The sequence below is a fragment of the Elephas maximus genome, chromosome 4 (assembly GCF_024166365.1).
Source record: "Elephas maximus indicus isolate mEleMax1 chromosome 4, mEleMax1 primary haplotype, whole genome shotgun sequence".
NCBI classification, from domain to species: domain Eukaryota; kingdom Metazoa; phylum Chordata; class Mammalia; order Proboscidea; family Elephantidae; genus Elephas; species Elephas maximus.
The window spans coordinates 133,055,420-133,073,209 of record NC_064822.1 but is presented as its reverse complement, the minus strand read 5'-3'; the positions used below and the strand labels follow the sequence as shown (position 1 = coordinate 133,073,209).

Below are 17,790 nucleotides of genomic sequence, written 5' to 3'. Positions count from 1 at the left end.
TACATATAGAAAGAAGAACGTGTGAAGTTTTGTCACATGCATTCATTTTTCTACCAAAATGTAATTTCTATTCAGAATAGGAACAAATTAGCTCATCAAAATAAATCATCCTTCAGATAAAGGTATTGATGCCATAAAACAGCTAAAGAGAGAACTTTAAATCAACCTTGTTGAAAGCAATCAAAGGAAAAAAGGTCATCATTCAGGTGGATATTTTAGTTTTTACTTTTTTCTTGCAAAAAGTTGACTTTTAACCTGGTTATAAACTTTTATTACTACATTTCTAAGATGAATGGGGGTAGGGGAGTGGGAAGAGATGGGAATTTCTGAGGCTCTTCTGACAAGCATGTAAGTTTTAAATTATAAAATGTCCCCAGATGTCTAATAAAACTCAACAAGAATTTGTGCACATCACCCATAGATATCAGGCCTTGAGACGAACACAACATGCTTTCCAGAAAACTTTCCAATAAAGAAGACCAACATGTAAATTCTTAATGAATGAAAGAGGGACTAATGTGTTAGAGGAAACCCTGGTGGCATAGTGGTTAAGTGCTACGGCTGCTAACCAAAGAGTTGGCAGTTCAAATCCACCAGGTGCTCCTTGGAAACCCTATGGGGCAGTTCTCCTCTGTCCTTTAGGGTCGCTAGGAGTTGGAATTGACTTGATGGCAACGGGTTTGGTGTTTGGGTAATGTGTTAGAAACAAAATCATTTGATGACAAAGAAAAGCTACAGTTTATGAGGAAATAAAATTCACTTGCCCTTCTCCCCGAAAACACAATGAAATAGAGATATTTAGCAGGAAGAACTTCCGCAAGAACTTTTATAGATAATTTAGTAAGAATAAGAACTTCGATCTTTTAATAAAGGAACTATGAATTTACAATTCACATTTTTAAAATGCCTAGCAAATAAGTGGTACAGATGGTTAATGTGCTTGGCTGTTAACCAGAAGGTTGGAGGTACATGTCCACCCAGACTTTGGAAGAAAGGCCTGGCAATCTGCTTCCAAAAAAATCAGCCACTGAAAACCCTGTGGAGCACATTTCTACTCTGACACACATGGGGTCGCCATGAGTCAGAATCAACTGGAAAGCAACTGGCTTAATATACAGGTATTTGAATAAATTGAAAGTGATCACAGTCAAATTTTCTCAAGTGCAGATAAATTGTTTATTTATGATATCGGGACCCTGAGTTACCTCGGGTAAATGATATTCACAGAATAGTCACATTCTCATTTGAAAGAGTCCCTAAATGAAGAAAACTGGAAGCTTTTTCATTTTACCTCTTTCATTGATCCCAGGAGAACATTCCAGCTAACCAAAACAAAACAAAAACCCAAACCCATTGCCATAGAGTCGATTCTGACTCATAGTGACCCTACGGGACAGGGTAGAAGTGCCCCATAGAGTTTCCAAGGAGTGCCTGGTGGATTCAAACTGCTGACCTTCTGGTTAGCAACCACAGCTCTTAAGCACTCTGCCACTAGGTTTTCCAGCTAGTAAGGGGAGGAAAAGGCACAGAATGGGTAGGAAGGCTAGCAATGGTGATGGGGATTTGGGTAATAGAGCAAAGAAACTGTCTTCTTTTGAGCTACTCAAAAAATATGCATCCACTGAGATGAGCAAATAATACCATCAAAGACTCTTGGTGGCTGTAAGTAAAACATGGGTGCCCTGGTGAGCTTCACAGACAGGAATATCTGGAATATAGGCCAAGTCCTGTCATGGGGCTTTACAGCAATTTGACTGGGTTTTAAGTAAATATGTGAGAATTTGTATATTCAAAGGACTGTAATTCCTTTCTAATTTGTGAGCCCATGTGCTGGAATCCTCCCAGCAGCCTGCTCTGTCCCCAGGGTCTGACCCTGCTGGCTGCATCCCAGGGCTCTGGCTGCCCTCGATTGGATTCCCAGTGGAAGCCCTTAAAGAGAGAGGTTGGGGCACTCGTGGTCTCTCCCTCCCTATTTTTCAACCTTGGCTCTGGTGGTAGCTGCACACCTTCTCGACACTGCATCTGTGCCTCAGCTCTTCCTGGGTTCTCAAAATCCCATTTCCTCCCTGTGTCTCCTCGGCCTTAAACTTTGTGATGTTGCTGGTTTCTGCACACCCATTCCTTGCTTGCTCCCTGCCAACACCAGTGTGTCCCTTCATTTGAACTACCTGGGTGAATGACATTTCCTGCCAGGACCCTCACTGATAGACCCTAAGAAATGATAAACTTATTCTGATAATAGTGGTGCATACTTATTATGTGCTGAGTACACTTATGAGTTTTTTACCTGTATTATCTCAAAGCTCTCGACACAACCCTAAACCCACTGCCATCGAGTCTATTCCAACTCAAAGTGTCCTTACAGGACAGTGTAGAACTGCCCCATAGGGTTTCCAAGGCTATAAATCTTTAAGAAAGCAGACTGCCACATCTTTCTCTCTCAGAGAGGCTGGTAGGTTTGAATCAACGACCTTTTGGTTAGCAACTGAGTGCTTAACAACTGCACCACCAGGGCTCCTTAACACAACCCTAGGAGGTTGGTATTGTCATTAGCTCAATTTTACAGATGAGAAAGCCAAGACACAGTGTGTTAAGTGACTTGCCCAAAGTCATACAGTAATCTCAGAAGCTGGGATTCAATCCCCGGTGGACTAATTTCAGGGTCCCTGAACTTCTGCTCAGAAGATGTTTAGAATTCTTAAGTTAATAACATGAGACCCTGGGGATTAAAAAGATAAAAAAATTTCTTGTCATTTTTGGGCAGGGCATGGTCTACCTGTTGACAGTGCTGATTGTTAAGTTCTATAGCAGAGAATGTACAAAGCCCATCAAAATGGAGTGGGTTAAAAAACCGGGAATCTTGTTCTCATAGGATGGGCAGGGGGAAAAGGCAAGGGTAGGGAAGAATCTGACAAGCAATGCGAACAGAAGAAACAGTAGCCCACATGGTGGGGGACTGCGAATGAGTGGATGAGAGATGAGGCTGTGCCAGGAGGTTGGAATCAGACTTTGAAGGATGGTACTGGGAAGTTTGGTCTTGATCATGAAACAATAGGAGTATAACAGAAGTTTTTGAAGCAGGGAAGTACCACGATTAGATTTCTATTAAAGATAGATTGCTTTTATCTCTTTGGAGAATGTGAATTATAGGTAGAGAGTGATAGTAAGAGGATTGTCCATCAGCAGGATGATGGTGATCCCAGAGAGTGATTATATGAGCCTGTAGCTAGAACAGCCAGAGGCCTGGTGGTGAAGTGGTTAAGAGTTTGGCTGCTAACCAAACGGTCAGCAGCTCAAATCCACCAGCCATTCCTTGGAAACCCTACGGGGCAGTTCTACTCTGTCCTATAGGATTGCTATGAGTCGGAATCGACTCTACGGCAATGGACTTGGTTTGGTTGGTAAACGTTGGAGTTGGCAGATGTTATGGATTGAATTGTGTCCCCCAAAAATGTACGTTGAAATTCTAACCCCTAGTTGTTGTGAATGTGACCTTGTTTAGAAATAGGGTCTTAGAAGATGTTATCAGTTAACTTGAGGTCATACTGGAGTAAGGTGGATCCTAATCCAATATGAGTGGTGTCATTATAAAAGAGGTGAGACAAAGAGAGACACAGAGGGGGAAGTCGGCCATGTGAAGACAGAGGCACAGATGGAGATAGGCTACAGCTGCAAGCCAGGAAAGGCTCAGGACTACTAGAAACTGGGAGAGAAAAGAAAGGCTCTTCCTCTAAAGCCTTCAGAGAGCACATGCCCCTGCTAGCTCCCTGAATTCAAACTCCGAGCCTCCAGAACTGTGAAACAATAATTTTCTGTCATCTTAAGCCACCCAGTTTGTGCTACTTTATTATGGAAGAACTAGGAAACCAATCCAGCAGGGTTAGGTGAGTGACTGGATATAAGACCTGAAGAGGAGCAGGAATTCAGGGGCCTCAGACATTTAGTATTCAGCATCTGTGTCACATTCTTTTGATTGCTTTAGAGGTCAGCCTTTAAAATAGCTCTGACTTTTGGAAACAGCTAGAACTCAAATCTGATGAATAAGGCAGGTCATTAAAGTAGGTAATGTATGTTTGATTTACGTTTATAAAAAAATGTAAAAGAACTACACAAGCAAATTTAAACCATAAGTAAGGAAAGAGCAAGACAACTAAATTCAGGACAAGATGGTTCTCAAGGTGAACTTTTGGGGCTGGTGATTCTTAAACCCAAATTTAAAGTCTTTCAAAGAATGGTATTATTTTACCAAGGGTATATTCTCTTAAGTATTAAGAAAATCTTTAGGATAGAGGTCAAAAAAAAAAAAGTTTTTAATAAACATACCACAGTATAAACATTGTATATCATAATTATACCCACTCTTCACTTAGCAACATCGTTAGGTTTCAAAGATCAGGTTGTTAGTTGAAATCGGCGTTATGTGAAAACAGAGGATGAACACATCAGATCACAAAATGGAGGATGACTACAATCATTACCTAACTGCCGAAAAGCATCATTATATAACTGCCAAATTACATCATTACATAACTGCCAAGCCACTGAGAATCATGGCCTAGCCAAGCTGACACATAACCTTAACCATCACTTCTTGAACACCTCAATGCTCGTTACTTCCAGACGTACATTGTTAATGTACAAAATAGACTGTAGATTTTTTACTATTGTTATAAATGTGAAATGTCAGATAATGAGACAGTCAATAAATAAGAAATAAATATAATCAAAACACATTAATATTCAGTTTCAGGATAAGAAAGTTTTCACCATTATATCAAAAAAATCTGTTAGCAAGTTTTTTTTTTCCCCATTTATAGTTAATATATGGTACTTTCAATTATGAAATATAATCAAATATTTACAAATCTTAGTTTTTCTGAGCCACAGAAGCATTTTCCAGGACAGTTGTGTTCAAAACTTAGTGTACTTCTTAAAAATGCAGATTCACAAGCCTAACTCCCAGAAGGTCTAATTCATGAAGCAGGTGAGGACAAGAAGTCTGCATTTTTTTTTTTGACTTTTTATAAAATTTTACTTTACTTTTTAAAAAATTTTACTAGCTTCTCATTAAACAATTAGTACACATACTGTTTTATGACATTGGTTGCCAATCCCACAACATGTCAACATTCTCCCTTCTCAACCTTGGGTTCCCCATTATCAGCTTTCCTGTCCCCTCCTGCCCTCTAGTCCTTGCCCCTGGGTCGATGTGCCTCTTTAGTCTTGTTTCGTTTTATGGGCCTGTCTAATCTTTGGCCAAAGGGTGAGCCTCAGGAACGACTTCATTACAGAGCTAAAAGGTATGTGGGGGCCATACTCTTGGGGTTTCTCCAGTCTGTCAGACCAGTCTGGTCTTTTTTTTTTTTTGTGAGTTAGAATTTTGTTCCAATTTTTCTCCAGCTCTGTCTGGGACCCTCTATTGGGATCTCTATCAGAGCAGTCAGTGGTGGTAGCCGGGCACCATCTAGTTGTGCTGGACTCAGTCTGGTGGAAGCTGTAGTGCTTGTGCTCCATTAGTCATTTGGACTAATCTTTGGGAGTATGCATTTTTAATACTTGCCCTCAGGTGATTTTTTTGTTGTGGTAAAAATATACATAACAAAACAGTTGCCATTTTAACATTTTTTTACATATCTGATTCAGTGATACTACATTCACCATGTTGTGCAATCATCACCACTATGTGTTTCCAAATGTTCCCGTTATCCTTAACAGAAACTCAGTGCCCCCAACAATGATTTCCTCTTTTCCCTTCCCATTCCTCCCACACATTAAGTACTTTGAGAGATATGTTGAAAAACTCTGCTTAACAAGGAAAAAAAGCAGTCAGGAAGAATTGTGTGGTCATCCCATTCTTGTATGTAATATCATCCCTACTAATTCTAGGTGAAGACAGAACACATTCTGTAGGTGATTCAAGAGCTCGGCTTCTTTCCTCTCTAACAAAGTTTCATGTCGCTAAATGGTAGAAAGCATAACTGCAAATTTCTTGCTGTTGTTATTGTTAGGTGCCGTCAAGTCAGTTCTGACTTATAGCAACCCTATGTACAACAGAACAAAACAGTGCCCAGTCCTGTGTCATCCTCACAACTGTTGATATGTTTGAGCCCATCATTGAGCCACTGTGTCAGTCCATTTTGTTGAGAGTCTTCGTCTTTTTCACTGACCTTCTACTTTACCAACCACGATGTCCTTCTCCACATGATAACATGTGCAAAGCATGTGAGACAAAGTCTCACCATCCTTGCTTCTAAGGAGCATTCTGGCTGTAGTTTTTCCAGGACAGATTTGTTCATTCTTCTGGCAGTCCATGGTATATTCAACATTCTTTGCCAATATCATAACTAAAAGGTGTCAATTCTTCTTTGGTCTTCCTTATTCATTGTCCAGCTTTCGGACACATATGAGGAGATTGGGTCAGGCACACCTTAGTCCTCAAAGTGAAATCTTTGCTTTTTAACACTTTAAGGAGGTCTTTTGCAGTAGATTTGCCCAGCAATACATTGATTTGTTGACAGTTTCCATGGGCATTGGCTGGATCAAGTAAAATAAAATCCTTGACAACTTCAATCTTTTCTCCATTTATCGTGAAGTTGCTTATTGGTCCAGTTGTGAGGATTTTTGTTTTTTTCATGTTGAGGTGTAATCCATGCTGAAGGCTGTAGTCTTTGATCTTCGTCAGCGCTTGAAGTCCTCTTTCAGCAACCAAGGTTGTGTCATCTGCATATTGCAGGTTGTTAATGAGTCTTTCTCCAATCTTGATGGCACGTTTTCCTTCATATAGTCCAACTTCTTAGATTATTTGCTAAGCATACAGATTGAATAAGTATGGTGAAGAGATACAACCCTGAAATGCACCTTTCCTGATGTTAAACCATGCAAGATCCCCTTGTTCTGTTCAAATGACTGCCTATTGGTCTATGTACAGGTTCCTCATGAACACAATGAAGTGTTCTGGAACTCCCAGTCTTCACAATATTATCCATAATTTGTATGATCCACATAGTCAAATACTTTTGCATAGCCAATAAGACACAAGTAAACATCTTTCTGGTATTCTCTGTTTTCAGCTGAGCTGCATCTGACACCAGCAATGACATCCCTTTTTCCAGGTCCTCTTCCGAATCCGGCTTGAATTTATGGCAGTTCCTTGTCAGTGTACTGCTGCAAATGCTTTTGAATTATCTTCAGCAAAATTTTACTTGTGTGTGATATTAATGATATTGTTCAATAATTTCTGCATTCTGTTGGATAACCTTTGTTCAGAATGGGCACAAACATGGATCTCTTTCAGTAGTTTGGTCAGGTAGCTGTCTTCCAAATCTCTTGGGATAGTTAGTGCTCCATCTGTTTGTTGAAACATCTCAATTGGTACTCTGTCAATTCTTGGAGCCTTGTTTTTTGCCAATGCCTTCAGTGCAGGTTGGGCTTCTTCCTTCAGTACTATCAGTTCTTAATCATATGCTACTTCCTGAAATGGTTGAATGTTGACCAAATCTTTTTGGTACAGTGATTCTGTGTATTCCTTCCACGTTCTTTTGATGTTTCCTGTGTGGCTCAGTATTTTTCCTGTAGAACCCTTCAAAACTGCAACTCGAGACTTGAATTTTTTCTTCAATTCTTTCAGCTTGAGAAATGCTGAGTGTGTTCTTCATTTTTGGTTTTCTAAAACCAGGTCTTTGCACATTTCATTATAATACTTTGTCTTCTTGAGCTGCCCGTTGAAATCTTCTGTTCAGCTCTTTTATATCATCATTTTTTCCTTTTGCTTTAGCTACTCTACGTTCAAAAGCAAGTTTCAGAGTCTCTTCCGACATCCACTTTGGTCTTTTCTTTCTTTCCTATCTTTTTAATGACCTTTTATTTTCTTCACGTATGATGTCATCCCACAATTCATCTGGTCTTTGGTCATTAGTGTTCAATGCACCAAATCGGTTTTTGACATGATCTCCAAATTCAGGTGGGATACACTCAAAGTCATGCTTTGGCTCTTGTGGACTTGTTCTAATTTTCCGCAGCTTCAGAACTTGCATATAAGCAGTTGGTGGTTGGTTCCTCAGTCAGTCCCTGGCCTTTTTTCTGACTGATAGTATTGAGCTTCTCCATGATCACTTTCCACAGATGTAGTCAGTATGATTCCTGTGTATCCTATCTGGCAACATCTATGTATATAGTGGCCACTATGTTGTTGGAAAAAGGTATTTCCAATGAATAGATCCTTGGTCTTGCAAAATTCTATCATGTGATCTCTAGCATTATTTCTATCACCAAAGCTGATCCTTCCTCTTTGTTTCCAACTTTGGAATTCTAATCACTAGTAATTATGAATGCATCTTGATTGCATGTTTGATCAATTTCAGACTGCAGAAGTTGGTATAAATCTTCAGTTTCTTCATCTTTGGCATTAGTGGTTAGTGCATAAATTTGAATAGTAGTCATATTAACTGGTCTTCCTTATAGTCCAATGGATATTATCCTATCACTGAAGCACTGTACTTCAGGGTAGATCTTGAAAAGTTCTTTTGGACAATGAATGCGATGTCATTGCTTTTTAATTTGTCATTCCTGGCATAGTAGACAATATGAATTGTCTGATTCAAAATGGCCAGTACCAGTCCATGTCAGTTCATTAATTCCTAGGGTATCTATCTTCAAGAGTTCCATTTCATTTTTGACAACTTCCAATATTCCTAGATTCATACATTGTACAGTCCACATCCTGGTTATTGATGGATGTTTGTAGCTGTTTCTTCTTATTTTGAGTCATGCCACATTAGCAAATGAAGGTCCTGAAAGCTTGATTCCATCCATATCATTAAGGTCAACTCTACTTTGAGGAGGCACCTCTCCCCAGTCGCATTTTAAATGTCTTCCAACCTGAGGGGCTCAGCTTCCAGCACTATATCAGACAATGTTCCATTGCTTTTCATAAGGTTTTCATTGGCCAGTTTTTTTTAGAAGTAGGTCACCAGGTCCTTCTTCCTAGTCTGTCTTACTAGGAAGGCTCCACTGAAACCTGTCTACCATAGGTGACCCCGCTGGTATTTGAAAAATACTAGTGGCTTAGGTCCAAGTATCACAGCAACGTGCAAGTCATCTCAGTACCACAAACTGACAGACAAATGGTGGCAATTTACTACTTTGGAATTATTTTCCTGGAAATTATCAAGAGCAAAATACTTGCCTTCTCATAGGAAATACGCGCATGAAGGCCAAACAATATGAGTATACAGTGAAAACGAAATATTAGGGGAAGGTCCAAAAGACATGAAAAGTGCTGAGTGCTGGGGAAGGTGCTTGAGGTGGTACTCACAGAGCTCTGAGGCTATGCAACTGCCAGAAAGTTTCAACTTTAATTTCATAGATTTCGTTATGTCGGAGGTCACTGAAATGAGAGGGTTCCAAAGATTCATTTCAAAGTTACTGGTTTCAAGAATTACAGTGTTCAGAGAACTTTTAAAGAGGGACTACCTGCCCTCAATCAAAGGAACAAATGAGGTGTGACTATCAACTGCTTTTAAAATTTTTGTTTTGTTTGAAAATGAACATTACAATTTATACAGTTAAATATCACCTCTCTTTCAAAGCAGTTAGTTCCCTTGGGAGGATATAAAACCATATCCAAACATGCCACAATCATTCAAAACACTTTGAGGACTCTTTTCTTGGCTCTGCCTTCTAAGCCTTTCTTGGACTTTTTGAGGGTCTTTAGGAGTGTCGATTTTTTTTTTTCCCTTAATGGCCCAAAGGCATTCAGAGAAAATCAAGCATGAAAGGATGGATGATTAATAATGTTTTGATCAAAACCCAAGAATGACTATAATGCGAGGAGGTTGATGTTTTGTGGGGGAGGCAATTTTAAGAGCGGAATTCCAAAAACGCTTTGTGCATAATAACATCTTAGAGACAAATATGGCACCTCCTTTAAAGATAACTATTATGAAACAAAAATACTAACAAACTTAATCCCCCCACCAATATTAAAAGATAAACCACTAATTAGATAAGTAAGTTGGGTTGTATATGTAATGGAAGAGGAACTCCAAAGCCCAAACATACATGGTTCATTATTACACCAATTAGGGGGGTGGGGATGGGGAACATAGGAAATGCTTTACTTCCATAACAGTGGAATGCATGATAAAGTGATACTATCTATGTTTCCTGACTTTACAGCCACGCTACATAGTCACACCTTGTGTGTGTAAGAAGGGAAAGCATCAAATGTCTCTCCAGTGAATCAGAAGGTAAGCAAACCAGTGACACCTGTAAAATGTGAGTTCTGGCTCTTGGTTTTGCTAGGCCACTTGGAGACTCTTACAGACTTACATTTTTTGAAGTTTTTGGCAGACTGAAAAACTGGGTAAATCTTCTAGCCGGTTGTAAGACAGATCTCTGAAAAACAGGAGATGCAAGAGGGAAAAATCTGTTACATATTAATCCTAAGGAAACACGTTTTGCTCCTATTCCCTTTGAGATGACAGATCTCCCAAAGGCAGGCTCTAAACCCTTCCCCAGCCCTGACAGGGAGCAGGTAGTCACAGGCATTATTGGATTAAGCAGTAGATTCACATGTTTACTGAAATGGAACTGTTATACTTCTTTAATTGGCTTACATAATTTACTCAATGAATTTATATTTTGTTAGTGATGATCTACAACATTCTAGCTATTATCTTACTGAAATGAGTACAAATTAAATAATGGTGCCTCCGTCTCGAAGAGCTGCTACATCTCTACAGCTAAGAGAAATCATCATTTCTAATCAACTAAAAAGAACCCAATGGCAACTCATAACATAGCACAAACTTTGAAATCAATCACTACAAGGGGGAAAAAAAATCTAAGAAAGGCTTCAGCCAAAGCTCAACAAATTACAGAATAACAAAAACATCTGGACATATTTATAGTATAACTACTCTAAAACAAGCCATGGTAATTTACAGAAAGTTTAAAAAAAAAAAAGCTGGTAGATAAAATAAGACATATATATATTAAAAAAATCTTGTCTCATGTTTTAAAAGTTATCGGCTAATCAGCTAACACATTTTCATGCCTGATTCTAATTCTTAAAACCAGGTCACCACAATGCAACTGAAAATCCATATTGTTTTCTAAGAGGCTTTTAGATGGCTTTATTCTTATAATTGATCACTTTATCCTATATTTATTGAATACATAGACTTTATATAGGAATAGAGTTAAGTCACTACATATAAATGGTTCAAATAAAGGTGTTTGCGAACATAAACTTACAGTTTATACTAGAGGGTTGAAAGACCAAAAACAAAACAAAACAAAATCACACACACACACGTGCATACACCTGATTAATGATACAGTATGTACTTTTCTAAAGTAGCAAAGATAATAAAATAGACATTATCAAAGTTGGTAATAATTTGGTTCACTCATATCAACCGATTGCTAGGGAAAAAATTATTCCTTGTGTACCTCTTAGTAGAGGACACAGAAAATCTTCTTCATAAAGACAGAGTGCTGTCTTCTACCTGAAGATTACCCTGACCCACTGCCTTTGAGTTGATTCATACTCATAGCGACCCTATAGGACAGGCTAGAACTGCCCCATAGGGTTTCCAAGACTGTGAATCTTTAAGAAGCTGACTGCCACATTTTTCTCCTGTGAAGCAGCTGATGGGTTCAAACTGCTGACCTTTCGGTTAGCAGCTGAGCACTTAACCACTGCACCACCAGAGCTCCTTGTCTTAGCTGACACTAATCAAGTGCTTCCTATCTACAGGCACCATGTTTATAGCTTTACCTGAATTATCTCATTTGATCCTTGTGGTCACATTATGAGGGAGATACCGTGATTATCCCTACAGAACAGTGACTGAGATTACCAGCTAGTAAGTGGTGAAAGCCATACACAGCCTGTGTTGTGGACCAAGTAATCCCATAGGTGTAAAGCAATATGGGGCAAAACCACTCATGTACAGTGACAATTTGCTCATGCTACAGGTACTCAGTGGGTGAATCAGCCAAAGGAAGGGGTTTCTCAGACCTGTACTTCCAGGAGAACATAAAGCAGACTGTAGCAGAAGTCAGGACCCTGGGTTCTAGTCCCAAGCTCAACTAATTCTTCTTAGTGGATACACTGGCCAAAGTATGGATATCTTTCTCAGTTCTCTACAAAAGTGAGGATATTAATACCTGCTTTGCTGATCTTATAGGGTTGTTGTGAAGGCCAAATGAAGTGCTTCGAAAATGGCAAGATACTGCCATTAATGTATTTCTCAAGTTCTAACTTGAGGAAAGAATAATGAGTTAAAGAAAACGAGACAGACGAATGATAAGCACTAACATTGATTGAGACAAGTCCCAGGCGCTGTTTGAAGTGTCTGACATGTAGTCACTCATCTAGTCCTCATGATGGTCCTCTGAGGGAAGTGCCACATCTTTATAGATGGAGAAACTGAGACCCAGAAGGGATAAATGACTTGTTCAAGATATTGTGCTGTTATACAGTAGAACCTGGATTTGAACCCAGAAGACAAGCTCTGGAGCCTTTGCCCTGAACTCTTTGGCTAGTCTGCCTCCACTTAGGCAATTCTAGACCTGGGTGGTTTACTGTTCATTTTGTGACTTGGTGGAGAAAAATGTGATTTAAATCCTTACGCTCTACTTATTAGTTACAGTACATGAAATCCTAGTCATGCTACTGAGTCAGTTTCCTCAACAAATAGGGGTACTAAAACCTATTCTAGGTGTGGTAGGCAGAATTCTAAGATGGCTCCAAAGATATGCATCACCTGGTGTACGCGCACCTCTCAGTTATTCAATGAAATTTCCTGTATTTGGACTCTGCTACTTTCTCACAGCATAACTTCGATAATGTATTTAACTTCCCTAATTCTCAGGTTTCTCATCTGTACTTCTACTTCCTAGGGTGAAGTGGGGTGAAGAAGAAGAGATTTGCTTTACATCCCCCCTCCTGTGAACATGAATGACTGACTCCAAGGCTAGCATGCAGTGATACCAGGGCTATCAGTGAGGTGACGGTTATTATAACCTTCATCTCACTGAGCTCCTGGACTCTTAAGTGATTTGGTCCGCTAGGGATGGGGAAGACAGAATGACTATGGTAAACATTTCCATTCTTCCATCCAAAATTTGTAGTATCGCTAGTAGTTTTGCTACTACTATATGGCACGTGACTGGGCAGTATTTCATTCTTGGTACATAGGGTTGCTATGAGTCGGAACCGACTCGATGGCACCTAACAACAACAACGACAATGCCTGTAGTGGAAGTATAGGCATTCAGCTACCACAGACCTCTACTGTGTGAGAGCAGAGCCATGGCAAAGCAGAGCCATGGCAAGATACTGTTTATTGTTGTTGTGAGCTGCCGTGGAGTCAGCCCCCAATCGTTGGCAACCCCAGGCACAACAGAATGAAACTTTGCCCAGTCCTGTGCCTTCCTCACATCAGTTGCAAATTGGACCACTGTGATCCACGGAGTTTTCATTGGTTGATTTTTGTAAGTAGATTGCCAGGCCTTTCTTCCTAATCCATCTTAGTCTGGAATCTGTTCAGCATCATAGCAACATGCAAGCCTGAACTGACATATGGATGGTAGCTGTGCATGATATGAATATGGCCAAGAATTGATTCTGGGTCTCCCATATGGAAGGTGAAAATTCTACCACTGAACCACCAATGCCCTCCACGGCAAGACACTAAGAGTCCTAAATGGAAGGTCAGTTCAAGGCTCTTCTAATCCCTGTAAACTATTTTTTACAAAACATGACAAGGGCAGGAAAAATGCCCAAGCCAATAGGAATAATATATGCAAGCTGTTTAACCATTAGAGGAAACATTAAAATACAGCACCCACAATTATGCTGGAAGAGTTTTTGGTCATCTTTATCAAGGTTTGTATGGGCTTGATAACTTAATTTTTTATTTTGGCATCCATGTTAGTTGATTATGTTATTTTGTTCTGCTATGCAAAGCTTTTAGAGGGGGAAATGAAATTATTTGGGCTTGTTCAAGTCCATTTTCTGAAAGGAAACATGTGCCAATTAAATCGGTAATAGAAAATTTTTTGGGTCTTGGAAACAAAGGGCGTACATACCATCATTACCATGATCATGTCAGAGAGCCACTTCCCTGGCCCAAAGGGGAAAAGGAGGCTGACCTCCTGAAGACCTGTAAAGAAAGAACTTTCTCCCCTTCTAAAGGATTATTGAAATAATGTCTGCCATTTCATCCCTAAATGGAAGGTGATTGTTTACACAACATTATTGCCTCACTGATACGCACAGCACTTGGAGATTAGGTAACTGATCACAGACAGTTTGGGGAAGAGATGAGATCTGTGCTCCAGTTAAAGTCCTGTTGAAACACAAAACAGACATGATTTTTTTATTCAAGTATCATACAGTGACATATTTTGATTCACTAATGTTAAGACTGGGCAGGTTTTAAGGGCAGTGTGTGTTCTGGGCAAAGTCAAGAGCCCACTCAAGTACTTACAGACTCTCCAGGCTGGCAGTTCCAGTTAGATCAGGAAATTCAGTTATTTGTGAGGCACCATTCAAAGTCCTAGAAGAAAGAGTACATGAGAATTATTGGAAGAAGATTCTAGAAAGGGGAAATTTTCACTGCCATTTTCAAAGCACTTCAACCTATAATATTCATTTGGTTTTCACAATAATCCTGCAGGAGGAAACCAATCTGTAGGAGAAATACAAACTTACAGTGTTCTTAGTTCAGGTAAATGTTGAAAAGCTGATCTTCCAACAAACTGGATGGGGTTGTCATAGAAATGTCTGAAAAATATCAAACCACCAATGTCTTAGTATAAAACTTGAATGGTAAATGAGTATCTGTTCAAAATTTCAGCATATACATTAAATGTAAATATGTAATTTTTATTATACTACATTACATTTGACTGTGTGGATCATAAAAAAATTATGGACAATATTTTGAAGAATGGGAATTCCAGAACACTTCATTGTGTTCATGGGGAACCTGTATATAGACCAATAGGCAGTCATTTGAACAGAATAAGGGGATACTGTGAGGTTTAAAAACAGGAAAGGTGTGCATCAGGGTTGTATCTTTCACCTTCCTTCACCTTACTTAATCAATCTGTATGCTGACCAAGAAGCTGAACTATATGAAGAAGAACAAGGTACCAAGCTTGGAGGAAGACTCATTAACAACCTTCGATATGCAGATGACACAACCTTGCTTGAAGAAAGTGAAGAGGGCTTGAAGCACTTACTGATGAAGATTAAAGACTACAGCCTTCAGTATGGATTACACCTCAACAAAAAGAAAACAGAAATCCTCACAACTGGACCAATAAGCAGCATCATGATAAACAGAGAAAAGATTGAAGTTGTCAGGGATTTCATTGTACTTGGATCCACAATCAACACCCAAGGAAGCAGCAGTCAAGAAATCAAAAGACACATTGCTTTGGGCTAATCTGTCACAAAAGACCTCTTTAAAGCGTTGAAAAGCAATGATGTCACCTTGAGGACTAAGGTGTGCCTGAACCAAACCATGGTGTTTTCAGTTGCCTCATATGCATGTGATAGCTGACAATTAATACGGAAAATCAAAGAAGAATTGATGCATTTGAATTATGGCATTGGTGAAGAATATTGAATATATCACGGACTGCTAAAAGAACCAACAAATCTGTCTTGGAGGAAGTACAGCCAGAATGCTCCTTAGAAGCGAGAATGGCAAGACTTCATCTCATATACTTTGGACATGTTATCTATAGGGACCAGTCCCTGGAGAAGCACATCATGTTTGGTAAAGTAAAGGGTCAGAGAAAAAGAGGAAGACCCTCAGTGGGATGGATTGACACAGTGGCTGCAACAATGGGCTCAAACATAACAATGATTATGCGGATGGTGCAGGACTGGGCAGTGTTTCGTTCTGTTGTACACAGGATTGCTATGACAACACCTAATTATAACAACATATTACATAATGTTCCCAATTACTTGGTTTCAGGAAAACCTCAAAAAGTGTTTTGATTTGCATTATGAGACTTTTTTAAAAAAAGAAATCTATACTATATAACATTGAAAATGTCTGACAGCAAAGCAAATTATGAACGATAGTAAAGAAAAAAGCAAGTGAACTGACTGGAGTTATACTTAATAATATTCCTCTGCCTCCAACAACTGTGGACTACCCACTGAGTGGCAAAAAGGTATTTCAAAGTGCTAGCAATCATATAATTAAAGAATGGTGACATTCACTGGTCAGATTTTATCACAACATACCTAAGGAACTCTTCAAATATTTTGAGAGGAAAATAGCTATTTGCGGATTTTTGTAACATTACAATTTTTCTTGCACTAATTACTGCTCTATAAGGTTGGACAGTATTAGAACTTAAAAATATTTTTGTTTTACAGATGTTTTCAATGTAATGGTATTTGAACTGCTTGTTTAACAGAGCCCCACACATAGTTCTTAAACGAAATGACCTAATATTTCAATTAAATTCAACAAATATTTATTGGTGTCTACTGTGTTTAAAGTATGAGGATCAGTATTGCAGGGACTTAAAGACTGACGCATGCAAGAAGGTGTCCTTGAGTATCTACTATGTGCCTGCCATTATTCTAGATGCTGGATGTGTGAAGGGGAATGATAAAATGGCCCTGCCCTAAAAAGACTTGGAATCGGTTGGGATAAAACTAATAAATATGGTAACGGCATATCACTTTCACTTATATGGTACAATTCAGCGACACAACAACTTTACAAGATCTGTAGGGTAGACACCATTTTCCTCTTTTATGGAGAAAGAAACCGAAGCTCAGGTACATTAACCTTGACAAGTTCATTACCTATCAGACCCTTGATTTTCTAATTTGTTAAACTGAGATGATAATATTTATTTGTAGAGTTTGTGTAAGAATTAAGAGAGTTAATGCATGTGTAGCATCTGGCACAGTGCCTAGGATATAGTTGTCACCCAGCAAACCTAAGTCCCCTTCTATCCTCCAATCCTCTGTTCTTTTCTTTTCCGTTGGGATTGAACAATTGGTAAGAGGAATATAGTCCTTATGATTAAAAAATGGAATTTTCCTCATAATGTTACACAATTCCTTATCTATACTGTATGCTTGCATGTATACGACTGTGTTCGTATGCATGTACATGTGTTTGTACACTGGTCAGATATGAATACACATGTTTGTGTACATAAGGCAGAAGTACTACAGATACAAACGAGTAGCTATGGGCTCTCTGGGACAGAACTCTCTTCTGTTTTAGGGGGAGATCAATAGAAACTTCATGGAAATGGCATTTGAAATGGGTCCTGGGGGCAGTACTTCAACAAGTATAGTGAGGGGATGAAAGAGTAGGAGCAAAGGTGAAAAGGAAAGAACTTTGTTCTATGATTATAGCTTGGTTTACAGCATAGAGAAGAATCTCTGGGTGGTGCAAATGAATAAGCACTAGACTATTAGCTGAAAGGTTGGCAGTTCGAACCCACCCAGAGGTGCCTTGGAAGAGAGGCCTGGCGATCTGCTTCCAAAAATCCTATGAAGCAGTTCTACTCTGCACACATGTAGTCACATAGGGGTTTCCATGAGTTAGAATCCTCTCAAGGGCAACTAACAACAACAACACAGCATAGGGTAATTCAGGAGACCCTTGGGGAACTGGGAGGCAGGGTTGGGTTGGACTATGTCTTGCAGGGCTGTGAATGTCAGGGTAAGAACTTTCCATTAAATGTAAACAGACAATCTTGAATCTCTGTTTCACAGCACGGGCGTGA

General features: G+C 39.3%; 1 protein-coding gene across 2 annotated transcripts in view; it reads right to left on the bottom strand.

Annotated features, from left to right (window-relative positions):
• LGR5 (leucine rich repeat containing G protein-coupled receptor 5) overlaps positions 1-17,790 on the bottom strand; it is a 156,153-nt gene that overhangs the window by 10,084 nt on the left and 128,279 nt on the right. For both annotated transcript variants that reach the window (XM_049883895.1, XM_049883896.1), the window contains 5 exons: positions 14,726-14,797; positions 14,502-14,570; positions 14,289-14,360; positions 10,330-10,395; positions 9,314-9,385 (listed from right to left, as the gene is read on the bottom strand). In XM_049883895.1, the coding sequence (XP_049739852.1) occupies positions 9,314-9,385; positions 10,330-10,395; positions 14,289-14,360; positions 14,502-14,570; positions 14,726-14,797 (351 nt within the window). The remainder of the gene's footprint in view (positions 1-9,313; positions 9,386-10,329; positions 10,396-14,288; positions 14,361-14,501; positions 14,571-14,725; positions 14,798-17,790) is intronic.